Source organism: Ambystoma mexicanum, chromosome 9, assembly GCF_040938575.1.
Source record: "Ambystoma mexicanum isolate Mex_15411 chromosome 9, UKY_AmexF1_1, whole genome shotgun sequence".
Classification (NCBI taxonomy): domain Eukaryota; kingdom Metazoa; phylum Chordata; class Amphibia; order Caudata; family Ambystomatidae; genus Ambystoma; species Ambystoma mexicanum.
Genome location: NC_090931.1, coordinates 1,501,685,136 through 1,501,708,901, shown reverse-complemented (window position 1 = coordinate 1,501,708,901; position 23,766 = coordinate 1,501,685,136). Strand labels below are relative to the sequence as shown.

At 45.2% G+C, this 23,766-nt stretch overlaps 1 protein-coding gene across 1 annotated transcript in view; it reads left to right on the top strand.

The window, feature by feature from the left end:
* Positions 1–16,419, top strand: part of LOC138489328 (zinc finger protein 501-like) — a 34,454-nt gene extending 18,035 nt beyond the window's left edge. Inside the window, exons 2-3 of the mRNA XM_069617027.1 lie at positions 5,768–6,290; positions 12,338–16,419. Coding sequence (XP_069473128.1) covers positions 5,843–6,290; positions 12,338–13,182 — 1,293 coding nt within the window. The 5' untranslated portion in view covers positions 5,768–5,842 and the 3' untranslated portion in view covers positions 13,183–16,419. The remainder of the gene's footprint in view (positions 1–5,767; positions 6,291–12,337) is intronic.
* Positions 16,420–23,766: the final 7,347 nt, after the last annotated feature.

The following is a 23,766-nucleotide window of genomic DNA, read 5'->3' as shown; positions in this document are numbered from 1 at the left end:
CCCATAGGGTATAATGGGAGTGGGGAAGGCGTTAATTACGCCACCGTAGATTACGGTGGCGTAATTAACAACAAGGTCCCGTAGCGCCATGGTTTTTACCGCCTGCAAAAAGCAGGCGTAATTCCGACCATGGCGCTACGGGAACTCGTAGTACGGCGGAGAGGTACGCCAGGCACTACGCCGGCGTAATACCCTCTCTGCCAGGGTCGTAATGAGGGCCATAGAGTGATTGCTACACAGTGGAGGATGCCAAGACAAGACAGATGGGAGACAAGCAGAGTTGCAGGGGGCAGACCGCCTAAACGATGCCAGCAGACACACTGAAAAAAGTGACCCTTTACAGAATATTGGAAACCTTTTTTTCACTGCCCAGAAGTAACTATATGTTATATCAAATCAATATGAATGAAAAGTAAGCACATGATTTTATAACGTCATGCAAGTATTCATTTTTACAAAATATAGTCGCAATTGAAACAGATCTGAGCTAAAACTAACGGTAAACAGGAGCACAGGCCTTTTAAGCCTAAGAAAAAAATGAAGTGGATTTTGAACACGAATGGCTATGAAAACACTTGCTATTGTAAATTATCTCTACATTCTTTAAAATAATTAAATAGCAAAGTCCCATAGTATTTGTGCCAATTTATGAAGGAACAAGGACTGTTGTGAGTGTATCAATATGTTGTTTCATATTATGCCAGATGCTAGGGGCATTTAATGGATCCGTGAAGATATGTTGTTTCATATTATGCCAGATGCTGGGGGCATTTAATGGATCCGTGAAGATATGTTGTTTCATATTATGCCAGATGCTGGGGGCATTTAATGGATCCGTGAAGATATGTTGTTTCATATTATGCCAGATGCTGGGGGCATTTAATGGATCCGTGAAGATATGTTGCTAGGGGCATTTAATGGATCCGTGAAGATATGTTGTTTCATATTATGCCAGATGCTAGGGACATTTAATGGATCCGTGAAGATATGTTGTTTCATATTATGCCAGATGCTAGGGGCATTTAATGGATCCGTGAAGATAAGTTGTTTCATATTATGCCAGATGCTAGGGGCATTTAATGGATCCGTGAAGATATGTTGTTTCATATTATGCCAGATGCTAGGGACATTTAATGGATCCGTGAAGATATGTTGTTTCATATTATGCCAGATGCTAGGGGCATTTAATGGATCCGTGAAGATAAGTTGTTTCATATTATGCCAGATGCTAGGGGCATTTAATGGATCCGTGAAGAGAATGCATGCTTTTCTAGATCTAGTAGATTTGATTTATTTTATTAAATAGGAAAACAGGCCTGTTACATAAACGCTATTATCTAGGTGCTCTGGATCTAAAGAGACCTGCACAAATATCTCTGCGAATCGTACATTTCCTTGCTAAAAGAAGCTGGGACCCAACCCTTCCCTAGGTTTTGTCACCACTCCGAGTGGATTTAGTTTTACCACTACAGGTGGGGGTGGTGGCAATGCCTGCAGTACAATCAACAGAGTACACGATGCCCTTTCACGATGATAACTTTACCGTTATCCCCTTTCCCTCTTTCACCAGCTATCTCAGAATGCCTCAACCTCTGCCTCAACAGATTACACGATGCCCTTTCACGATGGTACTTATACCTTTTCCCCCTTTACCTCTTTTACCCAGCTATCTAAGAATGCCTCAACCTCTGCCTCACCAGATTACATGATGCACTGTCACGATGATAACTTTAACGTTATCCCCTTTCCCTCTTTCACCCAGCTATCTAATGTTATGTTATGTTAATTGAACTTTTAAAGCGCGCGGTCACCAAAGGTATCTTGGCGCTGGGGTGGAGGTGAGGAGAACAGCCAGAAGAAACCACATAGAATTAAAATAGCAGGATCTTCAGAGATTTTCTAAAGGCTAGATGGTTGGATATAGCCTTGATAGTAGGAGGAAGGTTGTTCCACATTTGAGCCGCCGCAACCGAAAAGGCCCGGCCTCCAATGCGTTCACGGCGGTATGAGGGGACTACCAGCAGTTCCGCTGAGGAGGAACGCAGCATACGAGCAGGGTGATAGCGAACATACTTAGACTGAAGATATTCTGCTCCCAGTCCGTGGAGTGCTCGATGAACAATGATAATGGGCCTCATTACGGCCCAGGCGCTAATGGGTTAATGGCGCCGTAAAAGGCTGCAGCACCGTTAACCTATTAGCGCTTAATTACGAGGTCCCTTTGCGGGACCCGACCTTAACGGCTGGTGTAGACCAGCCGTTAAAGTAGGGACCCGCAAAGGGACCTTGATGCTAATTACGGTGCCGCAATTTGCGGCACCATACTTAGCGCCTTCCCCATTCCCATTGAGCCCTATGGGGCAAAAATGGGAATGGGGAAGGGCCATGGAGGAAGGGGGAATTACCGCCCCGCCAACCTTGTAATGGGGTGGTAATTCCCCCTTGCTCCATGGCGGAGTCGGTAACTTACCGGCATGGACCATGGTACTAATAGCACCATGGTCTTCCGCCAGGGTCGTAATGAGGCCTAATGACTTAAACTCAATTCTACGACTGACCGGAAGCCAGTGCAAAGCACGTAGTACCGGGGAAATTTGAGCTCCATACAGAGATCCTGTAGTGACACGAGCAGCCAGAGAATGCCTCAACCTCTGCCTCAACAGATTACATGATGCACTGTCACGATGATCTTTATCCTTTATCTTTAACCTTTATCTTTAACCCCTTTTCCTCCTTCACCCATCTATCTAAGAATTCCGTTTTCCGGTCAATCCATCGAACACCATAGCCTCGAACACCATAGCCTCGAATTATAAACAACGAAATGCCATTCCATCGAATGACCATTTTGTTGCATATAATTCGATGGTAGTATCGAAATGGTTAGGGTTAGGGTTAGGATTAGGGTTTGGGTTTGGGTTAGGGCTAGGGTTTGGGTTAGGGGTTAGGGTTGGGGCTAGGGTTAGATTAAGGGTTACAGTAGGTTTAGGGTTGGGGTTGGAGCTAGGGTTAGATTAAGGGTTACATTAGTTTTAGGGTCAGGGTTAGGGCTAGGGTTTGGGTAAGGGTTAGGGTTGGGGCTAGGGTTAGATTAAGGGTTACAGTAGGGTTAGGGTTGGGGTTGGAGCTAGGTTTAGATTAAGGGTTACATTAGGGTTAGGGTTGGGGCTAGGGCTAGATTAAGGGTTACATTAGGGTTAGGGGTTAGGGTTGGGGCTAGGATTAGTTTAAGGGTCACATTAGGGTTAGGGGTTAGGGTTGGGGCTAGGGTTAGATTAAGGGTTACAGTAGGGTTAGGGTTGGGGTTGGAGCTAGGTTTAGATTAAGGGTTACATTAGGGTTAGGGTATGGGCTAGGGTTAGATTAAGGGTTACAGTAGGGTTAGGGTTGGGGTTGGAGCTAGGTTTATATTAAGGGTTACAGTAGGTTTAGGGTTAGGATTAGGGTTGGGGTTGGAGCTAGGGTTAGATTAAGGGTTACAGTAGGGTTAGGGTTGGGGTTGGAGCTAGGTTTATATTAAGGGTTACAGTAGGTTTAGGGTTAGGATTAGGGTTGGGGCTAGGGTTAGATTAAGGGTTACATTAGGGTTATGGTTGAGGCTAGGGCTAGGGTTAGATTAAGCGTTACATTAGGGTTAGAGGTTAGGGTTAGGGTTAGGGTTAGGGTTGGGGTTGGGGTTGGAGCTAGGGTTAGATTAAGGGTTACAGTAGGGTTAGGGTTGGGGTTGGAGCTAGGTTTATATTAAGGGTTACAGTAGGTTTAGGGTTAGGATTAGGGTTGGGGCTAGGGTTAGATTAAGGGTTACATTAGGGTTAGGGTTGAGGCTAGGGCTAGGGTTAGATTAAGCGTTACATTAGGGTTAGAGGTTAGGGTTGGGACCAGGGTTAGTTTAAGGGTTACATTAGGGTTAGGGCTTGGGTAGATTAAGGGTTATATTGGGGTTAGGAGTTAGGGTTGGGGCTAGGGTAGATTAAGGGTTATATTAAGATTAGAGTTAGGGTTGGGGGGTGGGCATGAAGTTTGGAAGGGTTTTGGGGGGGTGAACCCCCCCCAATATACAAAAAGAAAATTATAACGTTACAAGGAGCTGGCCAGTGCCAACATTTCAGCACTGGACAGTTCCATGTAAAGTTTTAAAGTTACAGAAAATAGCATTGAAATGCTTTCTGTTACATGTAACCTCGGCCTCACTGCCAATTGACTCTACGCTACCTGATGCTAAACTATTCCAAGCCTCAAGTTATCTTTCTCCTTGCCTCCAAATCCAATACTAACAACACTTTTCTTTTCGCAGCTCATTTCCTCCCGAACTCCGTCAACGAAGGCCCACAACCTTCTCTGTGATAAGGACCCCAGGCTCTCTTAATAAATTGCTAACACTGCCAGCACACCAGATGTGACCATCTCAACATAAGATCTGCATGCAGCTCACTCCCCAATTGGCAAAAAGTACTGCTTTATCCTTGGGCTTCTCCTACTTTTTCACTCCCATTCAACAAACTGCTGTCGCATGAAATTTGCTCCACGCACCCTCTGTAACCTACTCAGATCCTCTCCCACCTCATAATTCCAATGCCACACTGGGTAGGTCTTAAAGCAAAAGAGATCCTTCTCTAGTTTTCTACTCCTTATCTTTAAATCTACTCATAGGGCCTCATTACGACCCTGGCGCTAATGGGTTATAGGCGCCGTAAAAGGCTGCGGCGCCATTAACCCATTAGCGCCTGATTACGAGGTCCCTTTGCGGGACCCGACCTTAACGGCTGGTCTACACCAGCCGTTAAAGTAGGGACCCGCAAAGGGACCTTGGTGCTAAGTACGGTACCGCAATTTGCGGTACCGTACTTAGCGCCTTCCCCATTCCCATTGAGCCCTATGGGGCAAAAATGGGAATGGGGAAGGGCCATGGAGGAAGGGGGAATTACCGCCCGCCAACCTTGTAATGGTGTGGTAATTCCCCCTTTCTCCATGGCGGAGTCGGTAAGTTACCGGCATGGACCATGGTGCTAATAGCACCATGGTTTTCCGCCTGGGTCGTAATGAGGCCCATAGTCTTGCTGTTTGCCTTGCTGATTGCATCGCTCTCTACTCTCCCTCTCCGACTTTGTGCTGCCTTTCCTATTCACAGCCTTTCTGTTCCCCGCAGCCCGCTTTGTCTCTTCCCCCTTCCATTCCGTCTCTCTCCCCACCCCGTTTCACTAAATTGCTCTCCCCTGGCCATCCACGCAGTTCCTACACTGAAACTGTTCAAGACCTGCTTAAAGCTCAGCGTACCAGCTGGTGAGGGAATGCTTCCAACCCCCACACTGCCACTTACTAGAGACCCTCCAGGCGCCAAGCCTGCCTTACTGGTTCTGTCACTCATAGATGTAAGCATGTAGATTGTACCTTTTGTGATTATGGGCACAAGACCCTAAGTGTGTATCCTTTTTATGTCTGTACGGTAACTACTATCTCTGGTGTATTATCAGTTACACTACAGCGCCACCATCTGCCAACGTTGCTTTTAGTAACAGTTGTTGTACTCTCTGTTGTCATTATTTTAAGAAATCACTGCTTGGTTCTGTAGGAGAAACATTATTGATGTGGAGTTCATTTAGGTTGTGTAGGCATGTAATTGAAACCCTTTGGTTCCACAAACTCCAAAATCCAAGCTATGTACAGTAATTTCTGGGGGAATACAGATTCAACAGCAGACTTCAAAAGTGAGATACATGTGGACAATATTCTAAAGTGTCATCTCTTGCTCTCTGTCTCTCTTTCACAGGAAATACAGCGTTGTGTCAGATCACTAAGTGTTGAAGAAGTAGTGGAGCCATCTGCTAAGAATTGCCAGGTCATCATGGACCAGGTGAAGGGAAACAAAGGAGAAGCACCTTCTGTCCCAGATTGTGAGGGCTCCAGGGAGCGGCTGAAGGGTGAAGTTGGAGAGGGTCCATTTTCCAGGGATAATCCTCAATCCATTAACGTGGTGAAGGTTGAAGTAGAAGAGGGTCCATCTTCCAGTGAATGTCCACACTCCATTAACCTGGTGAAGATTGAAGAAGAGGAAGACGCTTCTTCAGGGCATTGTTGGGGCTCCGAGGATTGGGTGAAGATTAAGGTGGGAGAGGAGCTCTCTCCCCAGGATTGTCAGAATCCAATGAACCAAGGGAAGAGTGAAGAAGAGGAAGGAACGTCTGACAGTGAACCTCAGGTCCTTAAGAAGTGTGTGAACTCTGAAGATGAGGAGGCATTTGCCAGAGAATGTCAGGATTCTGAAGGAGGGTGGAGTACACGTTTAGCAGCAGGTGAGACATACATGTAATAAATTACCCTGGTTTCATGTAATGCCGTTTACTTGAAGATAAAGTACACTACTCACACCTGGTCAGAGGGTAGCACTACAAGATATGCTGTGATAGGGACCAAAAGGAAGTTGCATGCAATCAGTCCCCTTCTTTAACTAAATCAGCTGAAGTATTAAGATCTTTATAGTGACCAGTGACAACGCTTTGTTTGCCTGCTGTTGACCATTGCAGGTTCATTATATGTCAGGGGTTGACCCATGATGGATATTGGAAAAGACGACTGTCGAGCATCTTAGTTATCCCTTTATGTAGGGAATTTTCCGTAGTGTGAGGAACTCATGGTGACAACAAGTAAGACCGACACAAGTGATCACGGTTGAAAGCTGATGTTGATGAATGAGAACTCGTTGTATGTCAGGGTGTATTTACCGGGATGAGCAATCATTACATAGCCGGTGTTGGCCTCGGAGCACTCATTATTTGTCAGGGAGTTGATCAGTCTGCACCTCTTGACTTATACACATTAAGTATATGGCAGGTGTTTTCCTTATTGTGAGCGAGGTGTTGGGACTTCCAAAGGTATGCATTAATAAAGATTGTGATGTTATTTTCTTTATTTTTAGGTAGGTAATTTCAGAGTGATCAGAGTGATCATGTTTCATGGCTTTGGAGACTGCTCTGATTCCAGCCCCCTCCACTGCATGAGAGGTGCTCTTTGGAGACTGCTCTGATTCCAGCCCCCTCCACTGCATGAGAGGTGCTCTTTGGAGACTGCTCTGATTCCAGCCCCCTCCACTGCATGAGAGGTGCTCTTTGGAGACTGCTCTGATTCCAGCCCCCTCCACTGCATGAGAGGTGCTCTTTGGAGACTGCTCTGATTCCAGCCCCCTCCACTGCATGAGAGGTGCTCTTTGGAGACTGCTCTGATTCCAGCCCTCTCCACTGCATGAGAGGTGCTCTTTGGAGACTGCTCTGATTCCAGCCACCTCCACTGCATGAGAGGTGCTCTTTGGAGACTGCTCTGATTCCAGCCACCTCCACTGCATGAGAGGTGCTCTTTGGAGACTGCTCTGATTCCAGCCCCCTCCACTGCTTGTGAGGTGCTCATTAGGAACCGCCAGAAATGGCTCTGACCAATAACGTAAGACCTGATTCTGAAGACAGGCCACTCTGGAAAATATATGTTTTAAATAATGTTAATTTCAGGGAGAGAATGTTCTCTGTTTTTGGACACTGAACCAACCTGCGATGGCTGTGTTATGACACCGAACCTAGGCCTGCCGCCGCCTCTGTGGCAGGGTGTAACCTGGGAACTGTTCACAATGGCTGTGCGATGGCTGTGTTATGACACTGAACCTAGGCCTGCCGCCGCCTCTCTGGCAGGGTGTAACCTGCGATGGCTGTGTTATGACACTGAACCTAGTCCTGCCGCCCCCTCTGTGGCAGGGTGTAACCTGCGATGGCTGTATTATGAAACTGAACCTAGTCCTGCCGCCGCCTCTGTGGCAGGGTGTAACCTGGGAACTGTTCACAATGGCTGTGCGATGGCTGTGTTATGACACTGAACCTAGGCCTGCCGCCGCCTCTCTGGCAGGGTGTAACCTGCGATGGCTGTGTTATGACACTGAACCTAGTCCTGCCGCCCCCTCTGTGGCAGGGTGTAACCTGCGATGGCTGTATTATGAAACTGAACCTAGTCCTGCCGCCACCTCTGTGGCAGGGTGTAACCTGCGATGGCTGTATTATGACACTGAACCTAGTCCTGCCGCCTCCTCTGTGGCAAGGCATAACCTGCGATGGCTGTGTTATGACACTGAACCTAGTCCTGCCGCCTCCTCTGTGGCAAGGCATAACCTGCGATGGCTGTGTTATGACACTGAACCTAGTCCTGCCGCTGCCTCTGTGGCAGGGTGTAACCTGCGATGGCTGTGTTATGACACTGAACCCAGTCCTGCCACCGCCTCTGTGGCAGGGTGTAACCTGCGATGGCTGTATTATGAAACTGAACCTAGTCCTGCCGCCACCTCTGTGGCAGGGTGTAACCTGCGATGGCTGTATTATGACACTGAACCTAGTCCTGCCGCCTCCTCTGTGGCAAGGCATAACCTGCGATGGCTGTGTTATGACACTGAACCTAGTCCTGCCGCCTCCTCTGTGGCAAGGCATAACCTGCGATGGCTGTGTTATGACACTGAACCTAGTCCTGCCGCTGCCTCTGTGGCAAGGTGTAACCTGCGATGGCTGTGTTATGAGACTGAACCCAGTCCTGCCGCCACCTCTGTGTCAGGGTGTAACCTGCGATGGCTGTGTTATGACACGGAACCCAGTCCTGCCGCCGCCTCTGTGGCAGGGTGTAACCTGCAATGGTTGTATTATGACACTGAACCTAGTCCTGCCGCCGCCTCTGTGGCAGGGTGTAACCTGCGATGGCTGTATTATGACACTGAACCTAGTCCTGCCGCCTCCTCTGTGGCAAGGCATAACCTGCGATGGCTGTGTTATGACACTGAACCTAGTCCTGCCGCTGCCTCTGTGGCATGGTGTAACCTGCGATGGCTGTGTTATGGTCATCCTGCTTTGTTTGTCATTATCGGAAGCTTTTCCATACATTGGGCTGGCCTCTCGAGACATTGAAAAACAGCAGAATCGTAGAAACTATTTCCAAATAGAGAAATATAAGGGCTAAAACGTCACTAAACCGGGATACCGGGGAGGCCAGAATCGAGCTTAACATTAGATTTGTATCTACCTTTTGGGGTGCCAGTACTATGCCATAACCTCTGACCAAGAGGGACCCCGCTGCCTCCACTCTCCATCTTGTCCGTCTTGTCTGTGTTTGGCTTAGACCTATATCACTCCTCCACACACTTATGCTCACTAAACCTTTTTAAACTATTATTATTTTTTTATATTTTGTATTCATTTAGTGTTTAGGTAGACCTTTTTACAAGAACGGTGGATTTTAGGCTACAGAATGGATAGCATAGTTCAATTTCCAATGATTGTCTGTTTCACTGAGGCGGTGATGCATGGGACATGTTTTTTTAATGTGTTTTTATTGGAAGAACAGGGATGTCGTTTCTTATCAGAATGTATATATTTATTTTATTTTTGACATTTGTATAGCACACAAACCCCTGGGGCATCTAGGCGCTTTAGTTTAAGAGGATTGGTTACAATGGTTGTTTGCACTGGAATGGGTTACAGACAGTGCATGATAAGGTTACTTGGGTAATCAGTTACAGCATTGGTTACAGGCATGTTGACATGACATTCATACATTAGTTACATGGGATACAGCCTGATAGTGCAATAGATAACCTAGTTAAGTGCCAGGTCTTAAGTTGTAACATTGTAGAAGGAGCTCCTCATGGTACGAGTGGCTTCATCAACTAGGCAGCGACAGATCAGGTCGGTCCCACACATTGCAAAAAGCAGTGCCTCATGTTTCGGGGGAATCGGGGGGGGGGGGGGGCTTGATCAAATAAACAATGTGGACAGGGAAATTCATGTAAGTTCATCGCATTGCATTGCAGAAGTCGCTCCTCATGGTACAGGGGCTTCATTAAATAAGCCGGGACAAGACCGAGAAGTCAATAATACGCTCCCAGAGCGGGACACAGAGGGCTAGAAGCAAAGTTCACTACCTCGGTAGCGGAGCAGATATGGATGGCTGCAGTATGTGAGGAGGCATAACGGGATAAGCATTGACTCCTGGAGCGGGGGAACAGCACCCGAAGAAACAAGGATGATGAGCGGGACAAAAAAACAGGAGGAATGATGACAAGAAGCTTGTAATGGCAGGTTAGATACAAATCGGGTGTCGGCGAAATGCAACTTGCAGCAGTCGAGGTATGTCTGAGTGTAGAGCGGCACTCGGCCGCCGGAAAAAAAAGAAGAAACACTGCACCTTGTCTGGCCGAGGGAGGGAATCTTTGGAATCCTATGCCATATAGTACAGACATTGCTTGACAGGTTATGCAGAGACTTACTTAGCGGGTGCATGGATCGGCGGAGAGAGACTGGAGGTTCTGCTTAGCGTAAAATGAGATGAAGTGGTCAGCCGGTTTATGAGGGTGTGAACAAAGTGGGACATAGACTGGGAACAAAACAAAGCAAAGTGTACAAGTATAAGAAACGCATGACTTAGAAAAGGAACATTGACCTAGTGGCAATTGCTTCAAACTAAAGATGAGTACTATACAAATATACAACAATAGATCACAAATACATGCGATGAACTGATGCAAATATACAGCATTACATCGCAAATACATGCGATGAACTGATGCAAATATACAACATTACATTGCAAATACATGGGATGAACTGATGCAAATATACATTACATCGCAAATACATGCAATGAACTGATGCAAATATACAGCATTACATCGCAAATACATGCAATGAACTGATGCAAATATACAGCATTACATCGCAAATACATGCAATGAACTGATGCAACTATACAACATTACATCGCAAATACATGGGATGAACTGATGCAAATATACATTACATCGCAAACACATGCAATGAACTGATTCAAATATACAACATTACATCACAAATACATGCAATGAACTGGGCTCTAATATTTTGGTTGTTATTTTTTTATCTTCCTTTTTTCTCTTCTTACGTTGATGCATTTGTATTTTATTTTTAGATATTGTACTTTTTATTCTGAACTGTAATGTGCAATGTTTAATTAAAATCATAACACTATAAAATAAATATACAAAATGACATTATTATGCAGCACTGGAAGGAGAGGTGGGATCAGGTAGGATGGATAGGGGCGAGGGTAGGAGGCGCTCCCTCTTTAGAAAGAAAGTTGTGCAGGGGCAGGCAGCCATTATGGTGTTGATGGGTTGCAGTGTGCTTTATCTACTAGGCCTCCCTTTGCTGAGGAGGGGCCATGTGGTCTGCATGTGAATCCCAATAATTATTTTACAGTCTTTCCTTTTAATTCAACATTCTTTATTAGTTTTCAAGTTTCCATATGTGCCATAAACACTTCACAAAGTAGAAGAGACGACTATCCCCAAAATGGTCTGCTTATTCCTCCTCCCCTTTCACTCACTTTGGGCTCGCCGTTACTCCATCTTTTTTTTTATTTTGAATGCACACCTGAGCCCCCCTTTGTAACATTAACTTAAGTTTCTAGAATTGGAAAAATAAATGATACCAGTTGGGAGGGAAGGAATCCATCTTCCAGGCAAAGATAATTATTTACATTTGCAGTTATTTTACAATGTTTTCTAAAAAGGTTTTCAATTATAGCAAATATTCAAAGCATGATTAGTGCCAGGGTATTCCCTGTGCATTATAACAGGGACTATAGTGCAGGGCAGGGCAGGGGAAAGGGGCACATTGCAAAAGAATTGTAATCCAAGAGCAAGTGCATTCTGCCTGCTTTAATTCTGTGTTCCCAGAAGGATTTCTTGTGGTTTCATTTATTTTATATTTTTAAACTGTGCAGGGGTTTTAAGCTCATTCTTTTAAGGCCTTAACATCACTGAGGAGCAGGCGGTTTGCCCAGGATCAGGCATTGGGGCTCGGTCTATTGAATGTGCTCGCTGCCCGCCGGGACCCATCAACCTTAGCACTTACGTGCTTTGCTTATCCTGGATGCAATTCCAAAAGTTTGCAAAGCAAAAAGTAAAATCGTTATTGCTTTTACTATTTGTTGTGTGAATATCGCCAGCAAATTACGCTTTGGAGATGGCATTTACAATCTGCCATAGGAATCAATTGTGCACTTTGAATACTGAGGAGGAATGCACAACAGAAATATGAATTCCCTTTTGGGCTTCTTCTCCACTTTCAAAGGGAATGAAAATATCCCAGAGCGGAAACTCAAGGCATCATCAGTGCATTACACACAGCGTTTACGCCAGGTTTTACCAATCCACCTATTACACAATGACCCCAGTGTGTCTGTGGTGGAATGGTAATAGCAGTGCACAGATCTATACTTGGTGCATGCATTTGTAGGCTATATAATTGCATTGAATAATTCCTGTTACATCTGTTTCTTTCAGGAGAGAATGGCGTCATTACCAAAAGAAGGAGCCTGCCGAAAAACCAGAGACGATTGAATATCTATAGGAAGAATTCCACAGAAGATGGACACGGCCGGTCCAAAAAACTGACAAAGAAATCAAAACACTCAGCAAAGAGTCAAAGTTCACATGCGGAAGAAAAGCCGTACCAGTGTACAGACTGTGGGAAATGTTTTGCTCTGAAGCTGAACATGCAAACTCATCAGATGATCCACACAGGGGAGAAACCGTATGCATGCTCAGATTGCAAGAAACACTTCAGAACGTCATCCACTCTGAAAAGCCACCAGAGGATCCATACTGGGGAGCGGCCATACCAGTGCACTGAGTGTGCAAAGTGCTTCACATTCAGCTCAGATCTCTACCGGCATCAGAGAATTCATACAGGGGTGAAGCCGTACGAATGCACAGATTGCAATAAAAGCTTCAGAACATCTTCCACCCTAAACACCCATCAAAGGATCCATAGTGGGGAGCGGCCATACCAGTGTACGGAGTGTGCAAAGTGCTTCACATTCAGCTCAGATCTGTACCGCCATCAGAGGATTCATACAGGTGAGAAGCCCTATGAATGCACAGTGTGCAAGAAAAGCTTCACTCACTCCTCGGCTCTGAGTAGCCACCAAAGGACACATACAGGGGAGAGGCCCTATGGGTGCTCAGACTGTGGTAAGCACTTTAATCAGGCCTCACACCTAAGACAACATCTGATCTGCCACACAGGGCAAAGACCATTCCAGTGTACCGAGTGCGAGAAAAACTTTAGTTGCAGCTCGAACCTGTACAAGCATCAGAAGAGCCATATTGGAGAGCAGGTTTGCTAGTGTGGAGAGTGTGAGAAAACTTTTACGTTCATATCACAACTGTACCAGCATTCGAGGATCCATACCGGGGGTGAAGTCTTACCAATCCACAGAGTTCCCCCAACACCTTCTGTGACTTCTCAGTTCTGAGCAGCTGTCAATGAGCCCAATCAGGAGAGAAGCCTAATGATTGAAAAGCTCAAGAGATGTTTTAGTTACTCTTCGTCTGTAAGATAACTCAGTGAACTTAGCCGTAGCTTCAGAGATCTTGTGTGCACCCAGCAGCCATGTGCGCATCTCAACAGAGATGATTCCTCCCTTCATCTTTTTTTTGGCTGTAGATTGACTTCCATTGAGCTGTGTAATAATAATAATTACTAAGTCTGATAGCTCTCACTGAGATATAGTGATTGTTTATGGCTCGGAAGCCCTGGTAAGCACGAGTTTAGGGCCATCAACAGGCTGGCAAAGGCCACAGGTGAGTGCCAAAAAGCTATTAGCACTTGGTCAATGGGACCCGGATGCTAATGCGGCCATTATAAGCATCAACAGCAACTGCAAAGGGAAACAACGATTGGACAACATGGCTGCCTGCAGGACTGTGAACAGGCTCTCCTCTGAGGAGAAGGTGCCCCCTTTACATTTCCATGGCAGATGTTATGAAGCAGCAAAGCTGCGTTGAAGTCATAGCCGGATAAGCTGCAGAACGAAAGTTGGTGGGGAATCAGGGAAGGGACAGGGGTGAGTGCAGGGATGGGGAGGTGTGAAAAGCCACTTTGAGTTCTCATAATGCAGGGCAATGCCTTTAGAGAATGACTGCATTCTGAGCCTTCTGAATGGTAAACCGCACAGCCTGGGTGCTAAGATCTATTTTTACATTTTTTCAAAAGCAGAAGGACTCCAACATGAGGTTCTATATATAAATGTGCTTTTCGCAATATTATTATTGTTATTACTATTATCAAGCCCCTAATAGTACATACAGATAACCAACCCTACAAAAGCAGCCGGTTATCTGAATGTGTCATACCTGACACATCCATGGACCCATACACAATACAGCCTGTATCAGTCAGACCTCAACTCTGAGCAGCCACATAAAAGGTACATGCGGGGAAGCGACCTTCCCAGGGCGCTGTGTGTACTTTGAGCTTCAATCTGTTCAACCATGAGGCGCTCTGCCCTGGGAAAAACCTTAGAAGTGCACATAGTGTAATGTCTAACCCAAGATGACTTCACAGAACCTACACTAGGTGGTTGCCACCTGCACCCTTGCGAAGGAGTTCAACTGGTGGTAGGGGCATGGGGTGAAGAGGATATATATTTGAAATTGGGAGGCTGTGCTTGGTGGGCAATGAGTGGTTCTTAATCGCGAGGGGGAGATATCAGGAGAACACCATGAAGATTCCTAAATTTGAAAAGCAATCGTGCATGGCAGCGGTGAGCAGAGGTAAATAAGGATTTTCCATTTTGGTAGAGCGTACGATTGCTAAAGCTCAGATCTTCCTTAAGAGAGGCATCTGAATAGTGCGGGACTCCCATGAGATTGTCGGAGGAGAAGTGGAGCTTGCAAAGGACTACAGTAGGGCTCTGTATGGGTGGTGGCATTGGGGAGCAGAGTTGAACCCTAGCACAGGCTTGTATTTTTGGAGGGTGAGCTAGTCGTCTAGCACATGTGAACACCAATGTGAGAATAGGTTTAGAGGAAGCTGTTGGCTTGCGTATATGCACACGGGTCGAGATATTGCATTGCTATACCATTGTACAAAAAACCCCTCTGTGAGGTAATTTATGATACCACCCCCTCATTAAAATGGAATTAGCATGAGGGCTGTGCTTCATCCCATCATTGTGGCGTAGATTAACATTCTTTCTGCTAAGGTGGCCGCCCTAACACTTTAAGGGGTGCAGTTAGGTATATGTAACCCAAATGAATGTCTTATTGGGTCTTTAAGCAATATATACCTCTGTTGCTTCTCGAAGCTAGGTCTGCACTCAATAAATACCATATTAATAATAATGTACTGGGGTACATCTCAAAATGAGGTACTGCAAATAAATAAAGAACACAGTCACAAATTAAATATATAACAAGTTTATTATCGCTTCAAGCGGACCCAGGTTCAACTATGTCTGCGGACAGTCATAGAGAAATTTTGCAATTTACATGGCGGCCAGTCAGCCTTAAGTACACTGCGGGGTCTGCTTTGGTTGTTGCATTACAGATCGTTTATGACCTGCGTAACATATGCTTTTTCCACAAAAACACATGGGTCCTCATTGTACGTCATGTCTGTACAATTTACTGTTCTCAGAGCAGCAAGGTTCACCCTGTTTCCAGCGAAAGGAGACATTATTTGCATAGCTTATCAATGTTTGTCTTGACCAAAAGGTCACTTCACATTTCGGCTTGGTAGTTCACTTAACTCATCCTTACTGGAATGTACACAACATATTATGCTTTCTCTAATCACTAGTCGCACAATTATCCTCGGAAGTCAGGATCCAGGAAGACACGTCAACTACCATTTTATCGTGCCTGCTTGTTCAAGGCCCAAAGCTCATAAAAACATTGAGCTCAGTATTCCTTGCAAAGACACATTTTCTAGCCCTTCAGGCTGCTATCATTTTCTGCATGCAAATGAGAACCCACCAAGTGAGCCAAGAAACAAAATGGAGTCTTGAATAGTGCACTTCAATGTGAGAGTTTAGACTAACACAGAATAGATGCCTTTTCACACTGTGTGCTACTGGCTACGAGAGTACTGAGATTGGCACATGTAGGCATCATTCGTAGTCTAGTCCTGTGTCATGTACTTGGAATGTACCCATTATGTTAAAGGTGGCACACTGTCGTTCCTGCATAATGAAGCATGAAATGTATTGCCTTGGTGAACTATCGACAGAAGGAAAAAGTCATGTGATATAAAAACTGTAGAAGCTATGTTTGTGTGCTGCCTAAATTGTTTAACTAATGTCTATAATTCATATTCAGAAAAAACAATGCTGAATGGAAAATATCTTACAATCCCTTCTTTGTGGAATTCGATCCAGACCAGTGAAGGGACCATTGCAAGAAAGCCTGTGGCGAGTGCACGCAGCATGTCATGATGGAGTGGGGTCCCTTTCGAGTCCACCATTGCATAAAAAAGATGCTGAAGACGACTTCTGACTTAACACATTTCTTTACAGTGTTAAGTGATTTTCAACTTTTATGCAGGCAGAGTGGGTGAATGGAACAAGTCCTTGCATTCCTTCTGTGCCTTAAAAAAAGGAATGGTTGTATGCCAGCATGACACTGTTCCTCCTCTTGTGTCCACTAGCACTGTGCCACCCCAGTGAGGGATAGTGTGGCTTCTGGTCACACCTGCTCCATTGTAAAGATTCTGGCCCTCATCAAGAGTTGGGCAGTATCCCAGCTGTAATACCACCCAACTGTAATAGCGTTAGAACCACCGGTCCGGCGGTACTACCGCCGGATCACGGGTTGGGCATTAACGGTAAATCCCCATTCCCCATTGGGTCCATAGGATCCAATGGGGCCTTTTCATTGTAAATACTGCACACTAATACAACCGGCAGTAATTGCACTGAAAACAGGGCGCTAAATGGGATTTTCACCTCCAGAAAAAAAGCTGGAGGTACAACAGCCCATTTAGCGCCCTCGTGATAGGCCCAGCCTTTAAATGCGGCTTTTTTGTGGAGGTGAAAATCCCATTTACCATGATGAGCCCTCTGTTTACCCGAGCATCCGTTCATGCCAACTCTACTTTTCATTTGGCCTTCCATTTTGTATTGCGCCCTAAATGAAGCGTTTTCTGTATGCCGCAGACTGCATCTGCAAGTGTCAGATCCGCATCTTGCTCCTGCACCTATTCACGCCTCTGATATCCTCGCGGCCTACCCGTCCAGTTGGCAGCCTATTCGTCTGATTGACTCCCTAAAATTATGCAACCACGCCCAAGACAAATACAAGCAGATGCCTGTCCCGTGATGTCAGCTGCATGGCTGTGTTGATGCACTAAGGCGAGAGGCATAAGCAGTGCATGCTAGAAACAAAAGCTCGTCTATATTATTATCTGGTGTCAAGATGGTCAATACTTGGCCCAAGAAACACTTGTGTACAGGCGCCTTATAAATGCCATATCATATCTACAAGGAAAAAACAAACCTCTTTTCATTCATGGGCAGAAAGTATGTGTTACTGCAAGAATTGTTATGCTTTTGAAAATAAAATATATGGTGACTTTCCTAAAAATACCCCATTCAGGAAGACTACTACCTGTTACTAGCTGACAGTGTTTACCCCAGGCTACCACAAGTAGTAAGTAAAATACGTGTGTTTGTGTCCTGTGTGCACATACATGTTCTCTCAGTCCTGCTCTGCTGTGCAGACAGGGGCTTTGCCACATACAGGCCTTCCCCCTGGTTTCTAGCACTCTCCCTGTGTGCGTTATACCCAGAATCACAGGGTGTATCCTGTGTGCAGCTGAGAGTCGGGGAGACCTTGAGGACAACACTGTGGTGCTTTCTAAGCACAGAGGGGTCACTTGGTCCGGACGGCACAGGGGCACTACAGGATACTATGTTGGGCACTTATATAGGTGTCATTGGGCCTCATTACGACCCTGGCGGTAAGGGGTTAACGCCAGCGTTAGCTGCGCCGACCCCTTACCGCCAATTACGAGGTCCCTTAGCGCCATGGCGCTTTTAACACCTGCTTTTAGCAGGTGTTAAAATCCATGGCGCTAAGGGACCATGGAGTTAATTACGCCACCGTAATTTACGGTGGCGTAATTAACGCCTTCCCCACTCCCATTATGCCCTATGGGGCAAAAATGGGAATGGGGAAGGGTAAATGGGGATTGGGGACTTACCGCCCCGCCGACCTCGGAATGGGGCGGTAAGTCCGCCAACCACCATGGCGTAAACGTAGTTTACGCCATGGTGGTAAAGTCACGGCCCAGGCGGTAACTTACCGCCTGGGTCGTAATGAGGCCCATTGCATGTGATACCAGATATGAAGACTGCATCGAACACATGTTAAATAAAGTGCTATGGACCTAATTACACGGTAGGCGGTGAACCATGGCGCTATTAGCGCCATGGTTCATGTCGGTAAAATACCGGCACCGCCTTGGTGGAAAGGGGAATTACCGCCCTATTCCAAGGTTGGCGGGGCGGTAATTCAACCTTCCACCATTGCCCTTCCCCGTTCCCGTTTTTGCCCCATAGGGCATAATGGGAATGGGGAAGGTGCTAATTACGGTAGCGCAAATTAGCGGTGCCGTAATTAGCACCGAGGTCCCTTTGTGGGTTGGTTTTTAACGCCTGCAAAAAGCAGGCGTTAAAGTACCTACCCGCAAAAGCACCTCGTAATAAGGCGGTAAGGATTAACGGTCACCGGTACCATTACCGGTGACAGTTAACCCTTACCGCCTTCCGTGTAATGAGGCCCTATGTCTGAACACACCTGGATTCAGAGTATGGCTTTCCATTTGGCTACTTTGTAGTGGTAACGGATGTGTCGGGAGGATAGCTCAGGGGCAACGTGCTTGCCTTGGAAGCAAGACGACACGGAGCAACACAGGTTCGATCCCCGGGTCCGTGCTTAGTAACCTCTGGGTATTAAGCGTATTATAAATAACCTATGATATCATATATCATGTGTGGGGCCCCCATAATCACATCTTTGTTCAGATCACATTCCTGCAGTGAGGTGTGGCACAGAGTGGGGGTGCTATGTGCCCTGCTCTGCTTGTCGCACAGGTGTTACGACATAGAGTAACCCTGGGATCCATTTGGAGGGAACTACTGAAAGTAATTTACACAATATGCCTGGGTTCTGCACGTGAGGCATACTAGTGATACACTTTAGCTGCACTATAAATAAATAATTGAATGTCAGATGCAATGAAATTAAGCCCACAAAGTTATGGGTTCATATTCTGCACCTTGCTTGTGTTAAGTGCAATTCTGCATAAAATGGAATGACATTGAAGGTGCACTTTACAGTGAACATGGTTTGAAAGTGTATGCATGTCTGCTTTGCTGGGATGTTCTTGTGCAGCCTCTCTAGAGCACACTGCCTAGGTGCATGTGTTATGCCGCAGAGCCCCTGGCATGGGCCCGTGCCCGTTTACACATGTTTCATATTCGTGGTTGTTTTTGCATCCTTTTTCCAGCTGTGGTAATGACCTGAACTATTAAAGTGTTTGGGGAAATAACAACCTTTCTCCAGGTAACGTGCATGTCCTTTGTAGGGCCATCTTAAGCACTTTTGGGGCTCTGGGCACAGACATCTTTGGGGCCCTCCTCCACCAAACCAAAGGAATGAAGGGAACAAGAATACTGGTTGCGCCCAACTCGTCGCACTCACAATCTATAGGTTGACATGCTCTCTCGCAGCATAATAAGCACGTTTACTCCCTTTAAGTCCCCTTGACCTCTTCATTCTTGCTCTAATCAGAATGATAAACAAGTAGCATTTGAAGACTAACATTAGCAGTCTACAAGGAGGTTACTGTTCTAGTGCATATGGGATAATTCTTATCAAGAGCATCCAGGAAAGTATGTAGCGTGTAGTATTAATGCAGGACCATATGTGAAAGGTACATGTAACCCATAATAGACAGAGAACTCACATTAGCTGCCTCACAGAATGCAAAAGTGCTCATGCATGGATAGACACACATTGGAAGGAAAAGAAAGCTACGCATACCATAGCATTTATAGTGGATGCAGATTAGAAGCTACGAGAAAGGTGTCTTTATCCAGACAGACTGAGATTAGAAGTGGGATATGGTTTTCAAATAGTGTTACCATTAGATATCAAAGGAAAAAATGCCTGTGGTGTGCGATATAAATATGCTCGCTATTAAAGTGAAAGCAACCCTATAGCCAGTGAAACCATGAATAAGTCTTTTATGAAGATCATACCCTGCGAAGGAAATCACTCTGAAGAGCTGACAATTTTGAAAGGTTTAGGAAGCGGCAATATTGAGAGGTTAGGCAATACAAGATTAAATGAGATGGCCAGGATCACACATTGGTTAAGGGGTGAAGCTGTGATTTGTACCAACTCTGCAATTTCTGCATTTGAACACTTTCTTTTCCAGTTCTTACCGTGAACTAAAACAATCTCCTTTTATAAAAAACGGACTTGGAAAGTACACAAATCACATTACCAAAGATGACCATTTTTAAACAAAATATTATAGAAGGGTGTTATGCAAAATTGGAATGGTTATAGCTCCAGTCTCTCCATCATCAAAGGAAGTATATAAGTACCAGCATACCAATCTATGAGATTTAACAGATTTAATCTAGGTATGTCTTTTGTATTTTAAAGCATTAAATATTTCCAAAACCATGGCTTGTGACATTTTCATTTATAAACGTTTATAAAACCTTAGACATTTACCAAAAAGCAAAAATGTTTTGTGTCAAACAAGCAGACCTTAAAATATGCTCGCCTGAGGCTCTCTTGTCTACCAACCCTTCCACCCAAATGGCCTACATAAGAAGAAAGATCAAGTAATGGGCTATACGATACCAGCAGCATGCAAGAAGGCAAACCTCACAGAAGACAGCACAGTATTGAAAGATATATTAGATGATTTGACCAGGATCACTGTATCGACTGCTGCAAATCCAGGATACAAGCATGAATGCTTTTGTTCCATATTCTTGAATTTGGATACTTATTCACCTCTTGGACTAACAGTTTATGCCATCGTTGGAGGCGATTACCTAGGTTTTACAACACCGCATCTGAACAAACCAATTTCTAGACCTTCACCATACGTGTGATATGTCAGTTTTTATAGCAATCCCTATCTGGTACAGGTACATTGCTGAGCAAATGTTGTTCTGCAAAACCAAGTACATAAGTAGGCAGGTTTATAAACTTTAGACATAGGAAAGGTTCAGCCAGCCTTGCTGGAATTTGATATTCCAATTTTGCACATGAACACATATCTCTGCAGTGGGGGCTTCACACACTGAGCTAACTTCTGAACCATTGTGGCACTCAATGTATCAATATGCATTTCGCCGTTGCCTGTTGCACATGATCAACATAATTCCCGCAGGAAGGAAAGAATGCTACAGAGTTGTGTCGTAAGGAACACACAAACTATGTATACCACAGTGAACACAGCAAGCAACACATGATGAATTGATAAAGGCAGAATGTATTTGTCAAAACAGAAAGGCAATGGGTTTAGACCCTCGGCAGCACCCCATAAAATATCCTGACGTGTGCTATTTAGGAACTGGTGAACAATGGAATCTTACTTCTTGAGATCAGGCAGCTTTGTGCCCCCTCCAAGGTGGGGGCCTTGGCCAACTGCCCCTTTTGCCCTCCCATAAAAACGTCTCTGGTCCTGTGTTACTTGGCCAGTGATGTTGACGTTTCCCTGCTGTCAAGGAAATTAAGGATGAACATCCCAAGATAGTCTTTTCCCATCCAAGCCGTAGGCCCTTTATCCAACACAGAAACCCTGGAAGTCGGGGCGAGTGACGCTATTGTCAACACTGTGACAGATTGCTTTCACAACAGAAGAGGTCATTGGAACCTCAAGACAACATGGAACCTATCCTAGGTTAAGGCCTTTTTGGGGGAAGATAGACCTGCGCCATCCAACCAGGGGGAGATGGTAGAGTACCAACTTGATAACCAATGTTGTTTCCCCCGGCGAGGGGGAGGAAGGGGCAATCCCTACCCCCAACACAGATCCAGACCAGGAGGGGCAGCAACAGACAGCAAGACCAAATATGGATATGGTAGAGACAAACTTTATTTCTCTTGTCTTCCAGACAACTCATGTCTGATGAAACCAATTCTAATAATAATCACTCTCTAAAGGATTATCCTTTGTCCCTACCTATCAGGCCGACGTTGCCTGGATAAGGATCAAGATAGATCAGTTTCTATGTAAAATGAGATTAGAGTATTTATTTACAAGGGAAGAGGACTCAAACACAGGATTCAGATCACACTCCTCCTTTTATACACCCTCTGAGACCATGTCCTCTGAAATCATTACTTACTAATCCAATTCAATCAATCAAAAAAACTTTATTCGGTGTAAAAAAAAAAATGTAAGTATCAATAAAAATATTAAAGAGATTAAATATCAAAAGATATATACTATATAAAAGTTTATACTGCTAAATATTCTAAAATAAATTGATAATAAAATACCTTTGATGCAACAATTCATTTGGGAATTTCCTGCAACCATGATAGTTATATAGACCAAATTTAGAGTCCGGTATGATAAAGTCAAATAGTAAAAATCAATCATTTTATTAATGAAAACCTGTATCGAGGGGGTGGGAGGTAAAATTATCTATAAAAAAAAGAAAAAAGATATATAAATAAAAATGTAAAAGATTTTCTGATTCAAGAGGTAGCTGGCAAATTACCCCCCCTTGTATAAACGTTCTCCATCGTTAGGGGGTTTAAGATCTTTCCTTCTTTTCTGAGGGGAGAGCATTGTCCCACAGGAATCGATCATATACGGCACATCCTGCCCCATTCCTGTTGTATCTTGCGTTGACTATATGAGAACATCTTCATTATTCATCGTATTTTGGGTGGGGGTTTGTTTGATGACCCTCATTCTTTGTAACCATGCCTTATGTGTGTAACGCGCCAATGCAAAGGCAATATGGGGCCACATGGACTATCTTAAAAATGGCATAGCTTCACCTGTCCAGCGGATCCCCACATCCCTCAGGACGGTTTCAAATAGGAGCGTCTCAGGTTTAATATCATGGGGCAGGTTAACAGGTAATGGGCCTCATTACGACCCAGGCGGTAAGGGGTTTACGGCAGCGTTAACAGCGCCGACCCTTACCGCCTGAGTACGAGGTCCCTTAGCGCCATGGCGCTTTTAACACCTGCTTTTAGCAGGTGTTAAAATCCATGGCGCTAAGGGACCATGGAGTTAATTACGCCACCGTAATTTACGGTGGCGTAATTAACGCCTTCCCTACTCCCATTATGCCCTATGGGGCAAAAATGGGAATGGGGAAGGGTAAATGGGGATTGGGGACTTACCGCCCCGCCAAGGTCGGAATGGGGCGGTAAGTCCGCCAAACACCATGGAGTAAACGTAGTTTACGCCATGGTGGTAAAGTCACGGCCCAGGCGGTAACTTACCGCCTGGGTCGTAATGAGGCCCAATGTGTCCGGGTTTCCCTTGGTGTCTTGCACATGGGACATGCCCCCAACATAGAGTCAGACAATGATTGTGTAAAAGATGCTATTTTAAGTATCCCTCAGCTCATACAAAGATCGTTCATAGGGTGGGGCGATCTTATCTATATTAGTGTTGAACCCAGCCGTTGTCCCGAGCATAAGGTTTTAGGTACACTGCTTTTTCCTGTAGCTGCTCTTTTGCTCTCAATCGTGCATTTGTGTTCAATTGTCTTGACACCCAGGCCTATACGGTCCACTGAACTAAATCAGAAAAATTCTTCATGACCCATTTTAAGCTTTTTCTCCCTTATCCAGTGACATGGGCCCTCATTACAACACTGGCGGTAACCAATGGCGCTATTACCACCATGGTTGCTGCCGGTATTGTAACGAGT